General features: G+C 43.5%; 1 protein-coding gene across 3 annotated transcripts in view; it reads left to right on the top strand.

Annotated features, from left to right (window-relative positions):
• Positions 1-14462: 14462 nt before the first annotated feature.
• GASK1B (golgi associated kinase 1B) overlaps positions 14463-22444 on the top strand; it is a 46797-nt gene continuing 38815 nt past the window's right edge. Inside the window, exons 1-2 of one of the 3 annotated variants that reach the window (XM_072724921.1) lie at positions 14463-14577; positions 15867-16990. In XM_072724921.1, the coding sequence (XP_072581022.1) occupies positions 16168-16990 (823 nt within the window). In that variant the 5' untranslated portion in view covers positions 14463-14577; positions 15867-16167. Of the gene's footprint in view, positions 14578-14907; positions 15125-15326; positions 16991-22444 lie in introns of those variants that run through there. The other 2 variants (XM_072724920.1, XM_026008104.2) reach the window with 2 other exon arrangements.

Below are 22444 nucleotides of genomic sequence, written 5' to 3'. Positions count from 1 at the left end.
CTGAGTCAAAATCAAGAGTCGGTCACTTAACTGACTGAGCCACCCCTTTTATTCCCCACATTTAATCAATAAACATTATTACTCTTTGGAGGATTCAAAAAAGTTGCCCTATTAAACATACTGAAAATAAACATTAAACACCATTAAATGATGAGTAGCTCTAAATCTCTCTAACCTCTTTGCATTCATTAACTAGGACTCCAGAGTAAAAATAATTATGGTTTTCTATTTTTTTTTTTTAAATTTTGACTGGATAAAGTTTCCAATTTTGGGAACAGATAAAAACTAATACCATGTGGTTTTAAACAGAAATATACCTTAATAGTCTTTACAGTATCCACATGACTGTTTAAAGTATAAACACATTTATCCTAAGACCTACATAGTAGGTAAAAGCCTTTTTTTTTCTTTTTTCTTTTTTTTTGGTAAAAGTCTTTTATAAAGACTATAGCACACGATAGTCATGTGGATACTGTAAAGATTACTATACTTGGTGAAATGTCTTGCCTTCCTTCATAATTTCTTTAACCTTTTTTTTTCTTTTTTTTTTTTATAGTAAACAAATAATCTTCTAAAGTCTGAATCTTGTGAATACAGGTCATTTCCTGGCTAAAGCTGGAGCACCTCTCAGCAGTGAAAAGTGTGATGGGCAGTCATTTTTCCCCTGCCAAATAAAGTTTATAAAAGTTCAGAGAGAAGGGCAAAATTTTCAAGTCTTCTTTTACAGATTTTATTTACTTATGCCAGTCAAATTTCTTCTGATAAGAAATTTTCAATTGCCTTTGGGGGAGATGACCACTAGCAACCTACCACAGGGGCCATTTTGGTACAGGAGCATGGGAAGAAATCTGGCCAAGCCTGGGCTAAGGGAAGTCTGGTGTGCAGTGAGGTGTGCTCCCAGGTGCCAAAAGTGGCCACATAGCATTGGACTGGGCTACTCCAGGTAGCCAGGACAGCAGCACTCCTGCTTCTATGGTGGCCATGTGGTTGAGACCTGTATCTTTTTATTTCTTGCCTTTTCTCTTCATATTGGTCATTTGCTTTTATTTTTAGTATGCTTATACTTTTCAGTTGCTTTTCAGATTATAGATGATAAACTCTAGAAGCTCTATATGATATTCTCCCAAAAAGTGTTAAGGTTTTTAGTCAAAGAGTTACAGTGAATGACCTTGATCCAGTCAAGACTTGTTTTTCAGTTTTGTTATGCCTATTTTGGTTCTGCCTTGTCTCACAGGGTTCAGGCCTGAAGTTTCCTCCATCTTGAGTACCGATCTTTTAACACCCTGGTGCTGTCTGGTTGCTAAAATCCACCTCAATTCTTGAGCTTCTTGCCTGCTGTTTACCACACTTCTTCAGGATTGCTTTGCACATTCACAGCTCAGAAGCTGACCAACCATTCGATGGAAATTTGAATGCAGAGTTTTGGGCATTCCTTTGAATTCCAAAAGAAAAGATCCTTTTTCTCCAATATTTTGCTCCTCCAGTCCCATCTCCTTTGGTATCCCCAAACTTATTATTTGCCTCCTCAGACCTAGGAGTTTGCTTTCTTCTTGAGCTCTTTCCACTCTTGCCACAATTGGGAAAGTGCCCTCAGGAAAATTCTGAGGTGAATGTGGAGTACATCTTGTGTGCTTTCCTTGCTCAAGGATTCTAGTTGCTCAATGTTACTTGAGCTGGTTTTTCAATGCTTTCAAAGCATTGTTTATGTGCTTTCCCAACATCTGAAGTTATTTTTGGTATAAAATTTAGTTCAACATAAGCTACACTATTAGGTCCAGGGCCAAAAATCTTATCCATTAAATTTTAATTGCAACAATTTGTTTTATCATCTCAGAATATTCTTTTTAAAATTTCTTTTTAATATGTCATCATTATTTTTAATTCCTTTTTGTTGCATGCTCATTTGTTCTTCCTTTAAACATTTTTTACATATACTAAATTCATATTTAGATTCTAATAGTTCTAAAAGTTCTCAGTTTTTTCTTCTTCTTTGTATGCTTGATGGTTTTTTATATTCACCTCATATAAACTAATAAAAATTTGTGAAAGTTTTAAATTTGAGAGCCCTTCCTTTTTAGAAAACTTGTAAATAGTGGATTATATATGTTTTTCCTTATTTATCCTGGGTCTTGGTTTAAAGTAAGAATGCCTTTGAGAGTATGTAGCCTGGCATACTGCTGAGGCAGAAGTTATATATTTTAATCTTGAATTATGCTCTCCATGGAAAACTTAGGAAAGCAATACAAATGTTTTGTGACATACTTATTTTTTTTAAGTTATGTTTTATTGGAGTTCAAATTGCCAACATATAGCATAACACCCAGTGCTCATCCCATCAAGTGCCCCTCTCAGTGCCTGTCACCCAGTCACCTCCACCCCCTGCCCACTTCCCTTTCCACCACCCCTTGTTAGTTTCCCAGAGTTAGGAGTCACTCATGTTCTCTCTCCCTTTCTAATATTTCCCACTCATTTTTTCTCCTTTCCCCTTTATTCCCTTTCACTATTTTTTATATTCCCCAAATGAATGAGACCATATAATGTTTGTCCTTCTCCGATTGACTTATTTCACTCAGCATAATACCCTCCAGTTCCATCCATGTTGAAGCAAATGGTATTTGTCATTTCTAATGGCTGAGGAATATTCCATTGTATACATAAACCACATCTTCTTTATCCATTCATCTTTCGATGGACACCGAGGCTCCTTCCACAGTTTGACTATAGTGGACATTGCTGCTATAAACATCGGGGTGCCGGTGTCCTGGCGTTTCACTGCATCTGTATCTTTGGCGTAAATCCCCAACAGTGCAATTGCTGGGTCAAAGGGCAGATCTATTTTTAACTCTCTGAGGAACCTCCACACAGTTTTCCAGAGTGGCTGCACCAGTTCACATTCCCACCAACAGTGCAAGAGGGTTGCCCTCTCTCCACATCCTCTCCAACATTTGTGGTTTCCTGTCTTGTTAATTTTCCCCATTCTCACTGGTGTGAGGTGGGATCTCATTGTGGTTTTGATTTGTATTTCCTTGATGGCAAGTGATGCAGAGCATTTTCTCATGTGCATGTTGGCCATGTCCATGTCTTCCTCTGTGAGATTTCTCTTCATGTCTTTTGCCCATTTCATGATTGGATTGTTTGTTTCTTTGGTGTTGAGTTTAATAAGTTCTTTATAGATCTTGGAAACTAGCCCTTTATCTGATATGTCATTTGCAAATATCTTCTCCCATCCTGTAGGTTGTCTTTTAGTTTTGTTGACTGTTTCTTTTGCTGTGAAGAAGCTTCTTGATGAAGTCCCAATAGTTCATTTTTGCTTTTGTTTCTCTTGTCTTCATGGATGTATCTTGCAAGAAGTTATTGTGGCCGAGTTCAAAAAGGGTGTTGCCTGTGTTCTCCTCTGGGATTTTGATGGAATCTTGTCTCACGTTTAGATCCTTCATCCATTTTGAGTTTATCTTTGTGTGTGGTGTAAGAGAATGGTCCAGTTTCATTCTTCTGCATGTGAATGTCCAATTTTCCCAGCGGATAGTCTTTCTTCCTTTGTTGAATATTAGTTGGCCATAATGTTAAGGGTCCACTTCTGGTTCTCTCTTCTGTTCCATTGTTCTATGTGTCTGTTTTTGTGCCAGTACCACACTGTCTTGATGACCACAGCTTTGTAGTACAACCTGAAATCTGGCATTGTGATGCCCCCAGCTATGGTTTTCTTCTTTAATATTCCCCTTGCTATTCAGGGTCTTTTCTGATTTGTTTTGTGATATACTTAGATTCATCAAGCTTCTTAGACATTTAAAAGCTTTATCTGTAGAAATTCCAAACCCATGTTATTAAAGTTATTTATTTAAAAAATATGTATTTGAGAGGGAAAGTTACCTACTTGTTAGCTGAAATTCAACTAATTTTAAAGGATTTTTTCCTTATTTAAGGAAAAGAAAAATGCCTTTTTTTCCCAGGATCCAATAAGGGGATAGATTTGGTTCAGTTTGAAATTTATGATGGATTGGTAGGTGAATTATTCATGAAGTGAAAATGAATAATCTATAAAACTAATCAAGCCAGTCTAGTACTGTTACTTGGCAGATGACAAATTTGGCCAGATTAGAATTGTCATATTTGATGCTATGTGTAGGCATGATCTACAAGACAATGGGAAGACTTGACATCTGAACTTAGATGATGTGTCTGCTGGGTGTGGGCAGGTTCTAAGGGTGGTAGATGGGCAAGAAGGTGGAGAACTGACAGGGCTGAAAGTTTTAGAAGGCTAGTCTGGAAGGTCAGATCCTATATGCCCCTTGACTGCTAGACCACTGAGTATATTTTTTGCACCTACATCCAAAGTGACTTGACAAGTCTGTCACATAGTAGTCGCACCAAAGCAAACAAACAAAAATTAAATAAAAAGTTCCAACAAAATAATGTAGGAGTCTAGAGATAAGGTAACAGGCACCTCAGTCTCTGAAGATCACAAGTTTCTTCATAATAGGGAGATATCTGCCAGGAGAACTGGAGGGATAAAGTGATCCAATAATTGAATGACCTCTTCCTAGATCAGTATGTAAATGGGCACAATGAACTCTCAAACTCTCTTTGCCCATAATAACTGAATATTTCTAAGGTCTATTTTCCTCATCACAGTCCCAGTAGTGACAGTAGCTACAGAATTAACTTTTTGGTAATGGCTTTTATTTATTTATTCATCTAATCTTTGCACCAATTCTATGAGGTGCTATTATTAAATTGTTATACTACTATTATCATCAATCATTTTTGCCCTGGGAATATTGCTAAAGGCCTAGAAGGAGTGTGTCTAACCAGGCTGAAAGTGTCAAATTGCCTGAGGTTAAATTCTTCAAACTGTGGTCTACACTAAATACCTTATATGACAAATGCCCCATGATTCCACTGACACTGCCAAGGACCCACCTTGCTAGAGTCTCACAGTGGTTACCATGGACTAATTCTAAATACCAATGGCAAAAATGACCAAAGATTTGAATCCAAAGTAGCATGCCAAATATGGTCCTGATTAATTTTAAGTCCTTTGTTAAGTATAGAAGGAGATAGGGAGCAAATTCTGGATAATACGCTGCATTAGTAACTTGGCAAGAATGACAATTATTTCTTGAACCTGAAATTGTGTATTGATCAATGTTCTATCCATCAGTGTTTTCTTGGGGTCTCTTTAGAGAATGCCTAGTGATTAGCATCATCCTTGCAAGAAAAAAAGAGCAAGTCAATGAGCCATTATTTCTTACTGTGTACCGTAACTATGCTAAGTACTTTATGTATGACATATTTTAGAATAGCCCAATGAGCTAGATAAGTATAAAAAGTTTTTCATATGAGGAAGCTGAGCAAAATGAAATATTTTGGTGTCTTAGTTTGGGCTACAATGACAAATTACCTGGACTGGATGGATTAAAGAGCAGAAATTTGTTTCTCAAAATTCTGAAGGCTGGGAAGTCTGAGATCAAAGTGCTAGCATGGTAGGGTTTTGGTGAGAACCTTTTCCCTGGTTCACGGATGGTTACCTTCTTGCTGTGACTTCACATGGCAGAGACCAGAGAGAGGAAGCGAAGTCTCTTTTGTCCCTTCTTACCGGGGAAGCGTTTCCATCTTGAGGGCTCTACCTTCATGGCCTAGTTATTTCCCGAAGGCCCCGTCTCCATTTACCTCACGTTGGTAATTAGTATTCCAACAGATGAATTTTGAGGGGGTGCATTCAGTTCACGGCACTTGCCGAAAGCACCCAGCTAAGAATATTTTGTTTACAAATTCCTCAACTCAATGGAATTAAATTCAGATTTATTGTCATAAACTGTATTTCTGGCTATTTCTATATTATAAGCAATTAGTACAAAGATTAAGAAAAGGAATGTTGCCTCTGAGCTGGTGATTATTTCAATCAAGTTTGCTTTATTCCCCAAAGAACTGCAAAATAATGTGCATTCTTAACCAAAGCATTGGTTATTTCCTGTGGAAAAATGATTGAGGTGTGTTATATGTAGGGAAACAATATGTTCATTCTTATACAAATATTTAATTTTTTTCTATGTGTTATACTGCTTTGTATCTGCTCGTTTTTTTACATTTCAAACCCCATTCCAGGCTTCTCAATAGAGCTTTTGGGCTTATAATTTTTGTCTATGCTACACATTATGTGGCCATGGGAGCCCTATGACTGCCTTTTGGAAAACAGTGTGATTTTCCTATAAAAGGTATCTTTATGGGTACAGAACTGATGATGGCTTGTAGATGATTTGATTTCTTCCTGTAATTTCTTCCTGTGGAGGATAGTCCCTCCACCCCCAGGAGTGTTCCTGGTTTTTGTTCTCTCTGTGATTGTTGTCTCTCAGATTTCTTCTTTTCCCAGTACCTACATGCTATGCCCTTGCTCTGAGAAAGGGGCTAGAATCAATAGGGCTGTGTAGGTGAGGGTGCCTCACTGGGCAAAACATGTGCTCTTAGTGTATTTTGTCTTTTCTCAACCAATAGATGAAGTGTCAACGAGGAAAGGAACTCTCATAAAGAGGGAAAAGTTCAAGAAAAACTACATAAATTACAAACGCTGTTTTGAATCTGCTTACAACTTTGTGGTTTATTTTATCCTTCCTCTTTTGGCATTTTTCTATCTTCCTCCTGGCCTGCCTCACTCTTTTTGGCCTTCCTCCATGAGAGCAATGGTTCTCAAACTTTAGCATGCATCAGATTGCCTGGAGGTCTGTCAAATACAGTTGGCCGAGCCTCTCGTCCAGAGTTTCTAACCCAGTAGGTTTGGGGTGGGGTTCAAGGATTTGCATCTGTAGTAAATTCCCACAGAAGTTGATGCTGATAGTCCAGGGCCACATTTTGAGAGATCATGGTCTAGATTTTGTGCTTTATTATCTTAATATTTTCATTTGTTTATTCATTGTTTCACTCATTCACTTATTCATTCATTCAATATTTTAAAAATATTTTATTTAAATTAGATTTGCCAACAGATAGTATAATACCCAGTGCTCATCCCATCATGTGCCCTCCTTAATGCCCATCACCCAGTCACCGCAACCCTCACCCACCTCCCCTTCTGCAACCCTTGGTTTGTTTTCCAGAGTTATGAGTCTCTCATGGTTTGTCTCCTCTCTAATTTTTCCCCACTCCTTTCCCTTATAGTCTCTTTCACTATTTCTTATATTCCACATATGAGTGGAATCATATGATAATTGTCTTTCTCTGATTGGCTTATTTCACTCAGCATAATACCCTCCAGTTTCACCCACATTGAAGAAAATGGTGGAATTAAACAAATGTTAAGTGGCTGTGCTTTGCCCTGAGTCTCGGCAGCCTAGGTACCAAGCACTCTTTAGTGGGAGTGACTCACATTGCACTGACTCTTACTCTCTCCTGCATAAAATAAGACCTCCAGCACCTCTCAGACAAGTATGCAACCGTGTCACAGGATGGGGTTTGTCTCAAATGCTTATCATCCGCTCAATTCTGGGTGCCACATTCTAGCTTCTCCTGGATGTTTTCTGTCCATGCAGCTATTTAAGGGTGCCTCACAGGTGAGCCTGCTGCTTCTGCTGCCTTCCATGGGAGGCGTGAGGTCGGTGCCAGGGGCGCTGCCTGCCAGTGCACCTGAAATTGGAAAGGTGGCCACAGTGGGATGCTCCCTGACTCTGTATCACCTCTCCTTGCCTGGAAACCAAAGTGGGCTGCTGCTGCCTTGATACCTCATAGGACAAGACATGAACATATTTTCATCTGTGTTTGCCTACAGTTATTTCCCGGGTCTTGAATCTCTAGAGCGGGGAAGGTGGGAATGGGTGGGTGGGCAGGGAATGTAATATTAAGACTCTCTGTCTTTTCTAATCTGGCTTCTCTAAAGGTTCATGAACCCTGAGCATGCAGTTTCCACACCCCAGCAACTTCTCAGGTGTGCCATGCATGTCTGACTCGCAGTGGGAGACACGGCTGAGTCTCAAAACTGCTAGATGCAAATGAAAAAAGGACCCCAAATTTCTCTCTACCTTCTTCTCTTGCACTTTTAAGGTGTTAGTTTATAATCCTGTTGCATTTCTAATATGCCAAATTCAATCCAGTCCCGCCAGGGGGCCTTCCTTCCTCTAACTGTACTCTGCAGCTTATTTCTTTTATGCAAACAATGCCTTAGGTGAGGAGAAAAGAGTTCATTTGTAGCTCTGCATAATCTTCTGCAAGGAGCCTAAGGATTAAGACAGCTTTATCCAATCTTTAGTCCTCTACATAGGCCAAAACCCACCTCTGTTTGGGTTTTCTATCTAAGCCAAGAATGAAGCCAAGAATGACCTAGGACCGGATGTCCTAGTTTCTGTGAGTGTGGCCGGGGAGTGGAAGTGGGAGGCAGGGTTTCAAGGCCTTCAGCACCCACGGCTGGAGTAGAGGAGATTAATTGCCTAGGTTGTCCGGGGCATTTATTTATTTATTTATTTATTTATTTATTTATTTATTGAAAGGCAACTTTCTTTCTTTTTTATTGATTTATTCATGAGACACACACACACACACACACACAGAGGGAGAGAGAGAGAGAGAGAGAGAGAGAGAGAGATAGGCAGAGGGAGAATCAGGCTCCATGCAGGGAGCCTGATGTGGGACTCGATCCTGGGACTCCAGAATCACGCTCTGGGCTGAAGGCAGGTGCTCAACCACTGAGCCACCCAGGGATCCCCTGTCCAGGGGCTTTTAGAGGGAACTCAGGTGGCCTCTGATCTACCTAAGTCTTCTCTCACTCCATGATGAGTGCATGCATCTAAGCATTCTTGGGTTTTAGAATTATAAAACAAGTGCTGGTTATTATAACATGCATCAATTATCTAATTATCCAGGAGTAAAATAACAACCATATAAAAACACTATGGCAAACGTATGTCAAATCGGCTGTCATACGTTTTATTAGTTTCTTGTATTATGCTCTGTCCATATAGACACTGCTCAGTTTCTGGCCATGTGGCAGAAGCAGCCTGACGTGATCACAACTTTATAGAAACGAAATACACAGTCCCAGGGAAATGAAACTACATGCATGATTGCAGTAGATTTCTATGTTGGGAAAAGGCAAGGAGGCTCGTGTTCTTCTTTGCCAGATTATAAGAGCAGATAGAGGGGAGAGCACCCAGTGCAATGAAATGCCAGGCACTGGGACCCCCTGGAAATGTGCCTATCTGGTGCCCTCCTGGTCACACATGAGAGACCAAGCTATGGCACTCAGCGTCACTTTATAGATTTGTAAGGCTAGCTCTGAGTAGACAGGTAGTTCTCTTTGAAAGCACCTCCTACCTATGGCGAGTAGATGTGGGGTTATAGGTCAACAGGAAAGAGGTCCTTCAGTGACCCAATAATCAAGTGTCAGATGGAAGTGCACACGTTTTTTTTTTTTTTATACAATAGAACACAACGACTGTAACTTCTTTTGCATAGTTTTAAAGCCAGATATAATATAGAGCACTATTTAAGGAACTGCAAACTTCTTGATCCCAATCAAACACCTTAATGACAAAATTTCAAAGATCATAAGGCTAAGAATTCTCCAGTGTTAGGACAGGCCAGCTTGGCTGCCACCCAGGCCCGTTATCAGAATGGACAGCAAAAGTATTAGCAAATTCCGTATAATAAACAAGACAGAGTTCATACCTGAGAACCTAGGCGAAAGCCAGGATTGTACATTTAGAAGGCTCTAGGTCCTAGAGAGTCAGGGAGGTTTGTAGCAAGGGTCAGGGACCCAGTGGAAGGGTCTGGTCAGCACAGAGCCAGGAACAACGTGTTCATTTGTAGGTCTGTAATCTATGTAACAAGCATGTACAATAACAGCAGGGAGAAGCTTTAGAGTTTTTCAGTCACTGGAGTCCTTATTTATTTCTCCTCTCCCCTTTCTGAATGGCTCTGAGGAGGTGGATAAGCTTGGGCCCACGGTAGCCGCAAAAGGTACACCTGACAGGAGGAGAGAATTGAGAAATGTGACTGCGAAACTGGAGGCCTGGACACTGTCCCATCTGGTCCTGGGGTCCTCCCCGCCCGAAGGAGGAGCAGCCTTCACTGCACTTGGTGCTTACAATCGGAAGCCTTGAAAGATTTAAAGATTACTGCCAGTGAAAACGAAGACTTACCACTAGACTGCAAGAAGGTGTTAATTTGCTTCTGAAGTGAGCCATTTAAAAAAAAAAGATTTTAGAGTTTTATTTGAGACAGGAGCACATGGGGGCTGAGGAGCAGAGGGAGAGGGAGAAACAGACCATCCCCACCACCCCTATACCACCCCTATCCCCCCTCCACCGTCCTCCCACAGGGAGCCCAATGTGGGACTTCATCCCAGGACCCTGGGGTCATGAGTAAGCCAGAGGCAGATACTTAACCTACTGAGCTACCCAGGCACCCCGAAACTAGCCATTTAACTTCTAGAAGAGTGAATTATAACCCCGCACATTGGAAGTTTTCCAAAGCATGGATTGCTGACCTCGACCTCAGACCAATTAAATTAGAATCTCTGGGGAGGCGGATGAGGCCTAGGTATCTACATATTTTTAAAATTTTCAGTGATTTTAGCTTTCTTTAACTTAAATTTACTTTTAAAGGATGAAAGCATCACAAACTGTTCATCGTAAATAAAATTATGTAAAAAATTCTGACTTCTACTTCCTCTCTATATAGAGTGTATACAAGATATAAAGAATACAAAGGGAATATTTGTTTACTTACCACCTTTTTCATAAATCGTAATGAATAGCCAATAAATTGTCCCCAGATAAGCATCCTTTCATAAATACCATATAGATCAAGAAAACGAACACTATCAGAGGCTCCAGCCCCTGCTCATGTTGCTTCCCACCCTTACCCTCTCTTGCCTCCATAAAAGTATAAAAAAGTTTTCCAGGTAATTTTAATGAGCCATATCATTGTCTTATTGCCCACATTTCCACTTTGTTTTCTTCATTTTTTTTTTTTTTTTATAATGACGAGAAAGTATTTTAGGTATGAGGATTTGATCTCTCTGATCAAATGATATTAATACCAATAACAAATAATGGGAGTGTTCTATGTGTGCTCACATGTTACCTGTGAATGTTCTATCGCGACAGCAAACTTTCAAGCCATTACTCATTCAAGGAATGTAGGCTTCTTTTCCTTTCTTTTCTTTTCTTTCCTTTTCTTTTTTTTTTAAGATTTTATTTATTCATTCATGAGACACACACACACAGAGAGAGAGAGAGAGAGAGAGAGGCAGAGGGAGAAGCAGGCTTCCTGGGAGGAGGGGTCCAATATGGGAGTCGATCCCAGGACCCCAGGATCATGCCCTGAGATGAAGGCAGGCCCTCAACCACTGAGCCACCCAGGTGGTTTATTTTTCTTTTCTTTCTTCTTTTTTTTTTTTTTTTGGTTTATTTTTCTAAAACGAAATTAAACTTCTTTCTTGAGCTCCATAGCACCGGATGGTAGAAAATACCTTTCTGTTCAGTTTCGACAGTGACCATGAGCAGTAGATGGCAGCTGCTCCCCATTGCAAAATGAGGGTCCACCACACCAAGGGAATAAGTGGCCACACTGTGAAGCCTGAGCTTGCTGAGGCATATGGGACCACTTGTGGGGACACAGATAGGCCCAAATGAGAGAGCCACCCTGTTGGCCATTTTAAATACTGCCCAAGGAACAGCCTGAAGAGAGAAGGTGACCTCAACAGAACAGAGGGCTGCTAGATCCCAAGGGGCTGAGGGGACATCAACAGGCAGCCAGAGAGACAATAACAGTGGTGTTTTGAGCTGACTGCCAAATGCCCACCAGATGGTTACCTTTAATACCTGTGCTGAGCCCGGAGAGCTTATAAACCAATTCATGACGATACAGTGGAGGGGCAAGAACATTTGCGCTGCCACTACTTTCCCGTCCCCACTACCCCTCAACTCTGGAATAGCCAGAGACAGACTCAGAGTGGGGGCAGTGGGTATGCAAGGTAAGGGACAGACGGTCTAGACAGGAAAACAAAACAAAACAAAAAACCAATCTGGGATGGATTTCCTCTCCTCCTTACAGTAAGCTTTGGCCATGCTTTTTGAGGGACGGCTAATTTCTGGAAAGGGAAAATACTTTAAACTTAAAAAGCATTTGAAAATTTTGACTATGTTTGGATCAAACATTTTGGTTAGTTTATGTGCAAATTATGTGTGTGTATGTGGAGACATGTAAAAAAAAAATCTAAGTATGACTAGAAAAATCATGTCTTTGTGTTTATCCAAAGGAGTTGAGAAGTGCTCCTAGGCCACAGAGCAGGTTTGAATCGGCAGTGGGGAGAATGATAATAATAATAATTATTAAAATAATTAAAATAAATTATTTTATTAAATTAAAATAAAATGATAATAATAATTATTATTAAAATAATTAAAATAATTATTTTCTTTTCCTTTTTTTCTTTCTTTTATTTTTTGTTAGAGAAGGGGAGAGAGAGAAAGTGAGGGAGTGGGGGGCAGGCATGGGGAAGGGGCAGAAGGAGAAAGCAAGAGAGAATCTCCAGCAGATGCCCCGCTGAGTGTGGAGCCAGATGTGGGGCTCGATCTCATGATCCTGAGATCATGACCTGGGCCGAAATCGAGAGGCTGACATTTAACTGACTGAACCACCTAGGGACCCCGATGAAAACTGTTTTCTGATTATATCTGATGAGCATTCTCATCCACTGTGTTGGTTTTATCAATATGCTGATTATCCCAATAATTCAACGCGTGTGTTCCTAATTTTACCATGACAGCCTCGCCCTGTCAAGCTGCCTGGGCTGGGAGAGGGTCTCTGAGAAGTTCAGGAAGGTGCTGGGGGAATAGAAAACATTGACTAATCTTTCGAATTGTCATTCAGGTCACCGTTATCTCATTGAGCCACCACAAGAAACTGATGGAGTAAATGCTAGTCTTAGGGAAACTGAGGCTAGAAAGGGAAGGCTGCTGGTCACAAGGACCACAGCTGGAATACGGGGGAGGACTGGGAGCCAGGCTTTCTCCCCGTGGATCCCACTCTGCAAACAGCCCACCCTTTAGCCTCTGCCAGTCCCTCCCACGGCTGCAGGGGGCACAATGTGCTGCTCTTCCAATAAAGAGACCTTTGTCGCAATGAGGGGCAATCAAGCAAATTTACCAACTCACTCAACTCTCATCTATCTCTGAAACATTTCTTCACTGAAAGTTGCTTTAGAGGGACTCTGGGGGGCTCAGTGGTTGAGCACCTGCCTTTGGCCCAGGGTGTGATCCTGGGGTCCGGGGATCGAGTCCCACATCGGGCTCCCTGCATGAGGCCTGCTTCTCCCTCTGCCTGGGTCTCAGCCTCTCTCTCTCTCTATCTCCCATGAATAAATAAATAAAATCTTAAAAAAAAAAAAAACAAGATTCCCTCAGAAACAGAGAGTTCTATCTGCTTGTTATAACCTGGCTTCTGCTTTTAAATTTAAGATGCACTTTTAATTTTTATTTTATTTATTTATTTATTTATTTATTTATTTATTTTTAATTGTTAAATCTTTTTTTATTTTTATCTTTTATTTATTTACTTATGATAGTCACAGAGAGAGATAGAGAGGCAGAGACATAGGCAGAGGGAGAAGCAGGCTCCATGCACCGGGAGCCTGACTTGGGATTCGATCCTGGGTCTCCAGGATCGCGCCCTGGGCCAAAGGCAGGCGCTAAACCGCTGCGCCACCCAGGGATCCCTAATTTTTAGAACCAGGTCAGTTATTTTTCTGGATATGTGAAAACTATACTGTTACAACAAAACAACTCTGTCACGGTTTCCTTTCAAGAAGTTAACATTTACTACCTAGAAAATAATTCTGTGCTTATGGAAGTGAGCGTTTAGAATTTTTGGAACACAAAGAAAAATGCTTGTAGAAGAATGCTTGAACTCTCAAGAAGTTTAGCCGAAATCCACAGGTACTAATGGACCATGGTCAGAATTGGAATTGTTCTTCGCCTTCCTCCATGTGGCAGGATTTTGAAAAAAGAAAGAGAGGTCTGAGTTCCAGTGCTAAAGTAACAGTGAATTTTTTTTTTTTTTGGCATTTTACCACTTGGAAGCTTTTTCTTTCCTTCTCTCTCTGTTTCAATTCCTTGATCTTTTTTTTTTTTTTTTGCATTGTTAAATGTAGTATTTTAGGATTACACACCATCCGCTCATCTCTTACAGCCCTGATAGCACAGATGTCTTTTCCAGTGGGGCAAACAATCCCTGTCACCTTACCACCTTCTGATTCTGTTTGCCCTGGAAGCAATAAGAATGAGCTTAAATGAGACCCAGAGGTCATCAACCCTGCCTTTGTGCCAGGACATGCAAACTCCCCAAGCCAATTACTAACCTGTTTTTAAAACACCCTCCAATCAGGAAGAATCCATGACTTCTTTTTGTGAGCTGTTGCACTGTGCAAGAGCACACTATAAACGTGCTCTTTATCTGTGTGTCCTCTTATCTCACCGTTCTATTTTTTCCTCATTTGAGTTAACCCTTTCTTACCTTTTTATGAACCTCTAGGCCTTCTCAGAAGAGGTGGGAGACAAATGTCACCCTGTACACAGGCAAGACGGTAAGGTGAGTCGTAGTCCCTGGGAACCTTGGTGCCCAAATCTCCAGCTACGCTGGATGCACAGGAAGGTTCTAGCATTCCTCATTTTATAAGGTATTTATCTGGCTGCTGCTAAGCAAACATTCTCAATCCTTTGGAACTCCCGGAGACTGCCATTTCAGAGTCTGTTTCCAAACAGGACGCTAGAGGGCTCCCAGGGGTTAAAAATGAGTGGAAAATGCTCTGAATGAAAACTGCTTCTGTACGGCGTTGGCTTTTTTTTTTTTTTTTCCAGAATTTAAAAATTAGAGTTTATATTGCAAACTATTAAAAAACAAAACAAAACCCTGAGGCGTCTTAAAACTGGGTGACCAGCAGCCAGTTTACAAGGAACCGTTTTGCTTTGCAATCAGTAGTTTTCAAGGGAGCTTTTAAAGCTGAGCTGAAATATTTGAAATGTGGAACACTCTTGACCATGAAATATGTTCTACTTACATGCCTCAGCCTCTAAAAGTTCTTTGCATTACAGTCAGGGATTACATTCTTCCTGGAGCCAAGCGTGGGGCCAGCTGTGTAAGTAAGGTTGCTTTTGAGCTCTTCTTCTTTTTTTAAATAATTAAGTGAAAAAATGGAGCTAGAGATCCCTTTATTTTCTTTCAGCTGACTTTTGTGGGAAGAGGAGGAATGAAAAGCTGTTAGATTTGTGTTTTGTGTGTGTGTGTGTGTGTGTGTGTGTGTGACTGCATAAACGTAACTTCTTCTAAGATATATGGACACTTACGTCTTTCTATTAGAATAATTCTTACTGTAGGATGATGAAACACGATGAAGGAAAAAAAACAACAACAACTGTGCTATCAGATTGAGAGAATAGGTTTCTGGATTTGAATGCTAATACTTGGTGCTTCTGCCCAATGCGTAATGCAGGACTTCCACGAATACGCATGGGATGGCCACAGATTATTATTATTATTATTATTTTTTTTTTACAAAAAGCATCTATTAGTTCTCTTCAATCATTCCTAAACTTCAGAAAGCGCTTGCCAGACTTTTAATACCTTTCTCTCCGCATCAAATTCAACGAGTGGCCACAAGTTATCAAGCATCCTTGGCTTTTCATGGCTCGTCCTCACTAAATCTAAACTGCAAGTGGAATCTGGACATCTGTGTCGTTTCGCTTTTTTCAAACTTCGTTCTTTTAAGACAAACCATTTCATGATGGGGAGATCTGCGAGGAAAGGGTTACTTTTTCCTCCTGAAGAGGAACCGAACCAGTTTGAGACCGTGACTCAGGTCTGTTCCCATTCATTTGCAGGAGCCGCGTCGCGTGCGCCCGGGGAGGCGGCGGGAGCGGACGAGGCTGCGCGCTGCACCCTGCGCCCTGCACTCTGCGCCCTGCGCCCTGCACCCTGCGCCCTGCGCCCTGCTCGCTGCACCCTGCGCCCTGCGCCCTGCTCGCTGCACCCTGCGCCCTGCGCCCTGCACCCTGCGCCCTGCTCGCTGCACCCTGCGCCCTGCTCGCTGCACCCTGAGCCCTGCGCCCTGCGCCCTGCACCCGGCGGCGGGGCCCCGGGGCGCAGGCCACGCTCCCCGCAGCATGCGGGCGCCGCGCAGCGATGACCGGCCCGCGCTCGCCGGGGCGGCTCCTGACCCGGCTGCTGGGCGCGCGCTGCGGCCCGCGGCTCCCTAAGCTGTGCGGCGGCCGGCGGCCCGGGGCGCGCAGGACGCTGCTGCTGGGCACGGCCTGCGCCCTCTACCTGGGCTTCCTGGTGAGCCAGGTGGGGCGCGCGGCCCCGCGGCCCCGGGACGCGGCGGGGAGGGCGCAGCCCCGGGGCGGCCGCGCGGCCGGCGCGCCCTTGGCCGAGGGCCCCTGGGCCGGCACCGTCGGCGCCCCCGAGCCCCGGGGCGCGGGCTCGGCGCTGCCGCTCAACGTGGTGTACATCACCCTGCGCTCCCGGCGCAGCAAGCCCGCGCACATCCGCGGCACCGTGAGGCCCAAGCGCAGGAAGAAGCCCGCGCTGGCGTCGCCGGGCCCGGGCCGCGACGTCTTCTCGGCCGCCCCGTCCCCCGGGCCGCGGCGCGCGGCCCCCCACGCCCCCCCCGGGGGTCGGCCGCGGGGCTCGGGGGCGCCGGCGGGGGGCGCGGAGAGCGGCATCCGGATCTACAGCGAGAGCGCCCCCTCGTGGCTGAGCAGAGACGACATCCTGCGGATGCGCGCGCTGGCCGATGGCGCGCTGGCCCGGGCCCCGGGGGGCCGCGCGCACCTGCTGCTGCTGGGAGCCGGCGCCCCGGGCTCCGCGCGCCGCTGCGGCCCCCGCGCCTGCGGGCTGCTCCGGCGGCCCCTGGACCTCAGCGAGGTCTTCGCCTTCCACCTGGACAGGATCCTGGGCCTCAACAGGACCCTGCCGGCCGTGGGCAGGAAATCCGAGCTCATCCAAGGTACCAGCCTCCCGGGGCGGGTGGGGGTGGGTGGGGGGGCCGATGTGCGGCTGTTGGGGATTCGGGTGGCCCTCGCTGCCTCCCGAGCTGCTGCCTCCACCCTCCCCCACGCCTCGCACCCGCACGGCGGCGGGTCCCTCCCGACGCGGGCGCCCCGCATCTTCCGGGCTCGGGGTGGGGGGGCTCCCGGGAGGGGCTGTCCTGGGGCGCAAGGGGGGGGGGCGCCCCGCCGCGCGGCCCAGGGGCTTGTCACATCTAATTGAAGCCAGTGGCAATTAGCATGATGAGAGGAAGCGGGTGGAGGCCAAGGACTTGCTGACAGGTGTGTTATTAGGTCACTATGCGAGTAGGTAGGATTCCATTCCTTAGGAGTTTTTTAAAAGGAAAGGGGAAAGCGGTTAGCCGTCTGCAGCAGGTGCAGTCTTATCTATCATCTATCATCTATCTATCTATCAATCTATCATCATCATCTAATTATCTATCGACAGAGAGACACAGGCAGAGGGAGAAGCAGGCCCCATGCAGGGAGCCCCACGCGGGACTCGATCCCGGGCCTCCAGGATCAGGCCCTGGGCTGAAGGCGGCGCTGAACCGCTGGGCCACCCAGGCTGCCCCGAGATGGAATCTTTAAAAGGCCCAGAGCCTGGGCACCTGGGCGGCTCAGCGGTTAAGCATCTGCCTTTGGCTCAGGTCATGACCCCGGGGTCTTGGGATGGAGGCCCCCGTCGAGCTCCCTGCATGGAGCCTGCTTCTTCCTCTGCCTGTGTCTCTTCTTCTTCTCTCTCTCTCATGAATAAACGAGTAAATCTTAAAAAAAAAAAAAAAGGGCCCAGAGCCAGACCACATTAGAGTTGGCCCTTTGATTCTCTTACAATGGATTTAACCCTCTTACTTTACAAAGAAAATGAAGCAAAGATAGGTAATTTGTTCAGTGCGTATAGTAACCAGCTATATGGTCTCCTTGAGCCTATGAGTCTTATTTATTGAGCTTTATTTCTAAGACTGTCACGTGACAAACATTTTGGCAGGTTCTGGGCTGTGTGGCCAGTCAGTTTAGTTGCAGGCAAAGGGCCTGGTCTATGGCCATGCTCGTGCCACATGAAGGATGTTTTCTGAACCTTGAGGCTGTTCCAGGCTTTGCAGACAAGTAGGGTGGGCCAGCGACTTGTGTTTGGAAGCACAATAATCCCAGAAGTTGCCATTGTGAATCTGGGCTGGCCCAACAGGCTAAAAAGGACCACGAGGGGATTAAAAGCTCAAAGAGGTTTTTTTTTTTTTTTTTTTTTACTTTTTGTCATCATAAAATTTAGCATTGTATGGAGTCTGGAATGGAATGAATTAAAATTCTTGGGCGTGGCCAAGATCTAAACGGCATTTCCAATGGCTTTAGGATTATAATTTAGTCTTGAAATGGATACTTCTTGAAGTACCCACGATTCACTTAGAAAGGCTTGGCATTCCTTACTCATCCTGGCTCGTGTCTAAGAGCTTCAGATTCAGAGGTATGTTCTGATGTCTCAAGTTCATAAAACAGCCCGCTATGATTAGGGAGATGTGCGATAACCTCTCAAATATTTAAAAAAAAGGTTGGTAAAAGCTCATTTTTCTTGGGTGCTTAGTATTTGCTAGGCACTGTAGTAATCGATTCATATAGTTGATACATGTCCTGACCCTCTGCTTCTCACAATGGTGCCATCGGGTAGGTACCGTTATTATTTCCTTTTGGTCCATGTGAAAACTGAGGCTTATTTAGCTAAACTAATTGACCTCAGTTTCCACAGCTAGTAAATGGCTAAGTTGGGTTCCAAATGTAGACTCAGAAAACTGCAGAACTTAAGGTCTTAATCCCTGGCCTTGGGTGGCCCTATAAGTCCTCATCCAAAGTAGACCACCATGGAGTAAAAGAAGGTATTGGTGAGCATTCAGAGAACAGGCATCTGCCCGATCTGTCCTGGGCAAAGCAGAGCACAGCATGGGGTCACTCTTGTTGTCCTGTACTGCCATTCACCGTCATGTCAGAAAGGCCCCTGTCACAGTATCTCTGAATGCCTCAGTATCCCCAGCTGTAAAAGGACAATAATACCTACCTCGTGAGGTTGTCGTTAGTTAATATGTGAAAAACACATGGAGTGAGGGCTTATCAGACGGTAGGTCTTCAATAAATATTGACTACTTTTGTTACCACATGATGCGCAGGAGGGACCAAGTTTATGGAATTACTTATGTGGCCTCTAAGCCTCATGTATCATTTCTTTACGTGACACAACCAGGTCTAAAACCCTGATCTCTTGATTGCTCAAAGTTTTTAATATCAGGATTCTGTGTATATATTTAGTCCTGTGCTCTGAATATCCAGAATCTTTGTAAAAATATTTTTGTTTGGTTATTTTAGAGAGAATGAGAGAGAGAGAGAGAGAGAGAAAGGTGGGGTGAGGGGCAGAGGGAGAGAGGGAATCTCAGGCAGAGGCCCTGCTGAGTGTGATGATCCCACAACCCTGAGGTCTTGACCTGAGCTGAAATCAAGAGGCGATGTGGATGCTTATCTGACTGAGCCACCCAGGTGCCCCCAGGATATCTGGCACTTATGGGGATGGAGAGGGCAGTTGCATTCGATATGATGGAGGGGTTGGTTTACAATCCCAGTACATCCTGGTGTTCTCTCATTTCAGATGTAAGTGGTGTTGGAAAGAACCCAACAAGGTGCTATCAACATGACTCTCAATGTGATGACTTAAATGCCCAAGATTACATCTCAAACAATACTAGATCTTTCCTTGTTTTTTTCTTTAACACCTTCTCCTGCGTGCTTATTTAGAGACGTAAAATCAAGCCAATTTCCTTGGGAGTCTACGACCTGATTTGAATATAGGTATGAGCCCTCTACACAATATAATTCTACTCATGTAGGCTATTACATGGAAATAAAGTACATAAATAGATCAGTTCTGGTCTTGGTAGGAGATATATAGACAGCCTTAGGTTCTCAGTGTCTATCTCCATCCACCTATTTCTAGGCTTTTCCTGACACGTCTTTCCTCTTTTGATTTCCACAGAAGTGCGTATTTTCCTCTAGGGTCCTCTTCTCTTGGTCTAAGCTTAGATTTATTTCAGGTTCCCTGCTTACCTAAGGAAGTGACAGATCTCATCTAGTTGCCCAGGACCTATTTCTGGTTCGTTTGATGTCATCTCTTTGCATTACAGTTGCTCATTTAATCATCTTTTCATTTCCTCCAGTCTCTAGGTTTGTGAAGGCAGAGGTAGCTCCTGTCTTGTTTATCATTTCTAGATCCTAGTGGTGAGTCTCGGACATAGTAGGTGTTCAAGAAATATTTTTGAATGAATGCAGGAATACATTCGTGGCCCGTTCCACTGAGTCTTCACAGTACATCTGTATTTGCTTCCACTTCCAATACTACTTGTCAGGAGACAGGTGCTACCATCGTTAGTCCTAAAGTTCAGGCTGAGATTTCTCACTGTAGAGGTAATGAAAAATGTCTTTGGCAGCCCCTGTGTTATGCAAATAATCAGGTTTATAGAACTTATTTTTGTGAGGACCATCAGTATGGTCTGCTGGCCTCACACTGCAATGTAATTTGATAATGAGTTTTCTGTAGGAGGAACTGTTGGATTATTTTAGGTTTATATTTCTCTGGCGATTTGGCTTGGTCTAAGGATAGATTTTTTTTTTAATATCTGGGAGAGTGCGTAGCCAGAAAATCCTGTAAGTAATCCTGCTGTGTTTCTGTTCTCTGACTTTTGATTAATGTTTGTGAAAATAAATTCATGCCCAGCACCAAGAACACAGCGAGTCTGTATTATGAATCAAATACAGATATTACGCTTATCTCAGTAAATCTTTCCAAAACACCGGTGCAGCAGAAACTTTTTTTTTTGACCTTAGTTTGAAGATGGCAAAAAAGGAATGAGAAAATTGTGCTAGGTCATACAATGAGTTAGTAGTCATCGAGAAAGAGCTTCCTTGTCTTCTGACTTCCTTGGCTTTCCTGTTTCCGTCAACCTACATCCTTCAACAAATCCTTGAAGGGGCCTTACGGTAGGACTTTTTTCTCCCTTACCGCAGTGTACTGGCATATCTGGTTATTTAATGCAGTGGAATAGATGGCTTATGCAGTGAGGCACAAGGACGAGAGCCTCTTTATTGTCAAGGAGGCAGCAACCTTAACCATGGCAAAAGTCATGTTGAGGTCATGATATACTAAGGCACCGTTTTAAGTACCGCGCATGAATTATCTCATTAACTCCTCATAAAAATTTTACAAGATGGGTCCTCTGTGAGAGACGGTCTGTAGATGTGGAAGTGGAGGCCCAGAGTAATTACCTACTTAGCTCAAAGTCACGTAAATTGCCTGTATGTAAAAAGGATACATGAGATGGAGAGGGAGATGTGAGAGTATTAAGGGCTATCACTGACTGATCCCCCTGCCTGCCCCCTGCCTCTCAGATGCATCTCTCTGTTGATTCAGCCCAAAGACAAAAGGTCTCCGTTACAAAGCTCATCCTCAGGTTTTGTTTGTTTTTTAATTAGTAAAACTGTTGTGGATGCTCCTATCAGCACGGAGCCGCTAGCTCAGCTTAGCTTGGGACAGGTTCTTGGTTGTGTAACTTGATGAATTCGCTGCGGTTCTCTTTGAGTGCAAAAAGTGTGTGTGTGAAATCAGTGGACTCACTGACCTGGTGCTGTATACCAGACCTTTCTCCGACAGGTGCTATTCCAAAGAGAACGGAGAAAATGAGAAGGGCGTCCTTGGGGAAAGGCCAGTGGTATACCATGCTACAAAATCTAGCAATTATCACTGGAACACGGCCTCATCCTGTGCATATCCATGTGGGAAATGCAAAAGTGAATGGAAATATAGCATCAAAGGGCTTTTTAGAAACAAAATCAGGTTTTGCAACAATGGCATCTTCTTCAGCTGAGACTTTATAGTGGATCTCGTGTTAGACGTCACCCAGTTGCGGCACTGCATTTGGTATTATATGTCCATGCATCACTTCCTCATTCTATAAGGAAGATATTATCTCTACTTCAAATATGAGAGTCAGCAAGATTATGAAATTTGCCCAGGGCCACAGAGCTAGTGAGCAGTGGAGCTCGAGTTTGTAACCATCCTGTCGGATACTAAAGCTTCCTCAAGTTGATTCTCTTCACCTACATCACCTCTCAGATATAACTTGGTATAAGCATGGGATAGTGGCAAAATGGGCAAATTTTAGCATAGTGATTTCTGATTTGCCACTACTACTGTTTCTACCTAATTCCTTTTTCAATTCCACAATTTAACATTGATAATGTTTTTATACAAAGGAAGTATGACATATCACCCTAAACACTGCTGCAAGGTTTCCATTGTCTTTTTTTTTTTCTTTTTAATGCAAGCCAGTGCTTACCAGATTTTCTTGTTTTGCTGTAAATGTTCATATATATGCAAACAC

This window comes from Vulpes vulpes, chromosome 10, assembly GCF_048418805.1.
Source record: "Vulpes vulpes isolate BD-2025 chromosome 10, VulVul3, whole genome shotgun sequence".
Lineage (NCBI taxonomy): Eukaryota > Metazoa > Chordata > Mammalia > Carnivora > Canidae > Vulpes > Vulpes vulpes.
Note: the sequence above shows the minus strand (reverse complement) of the source record. Positions and strands in the feature narration are given on the sequence as shown.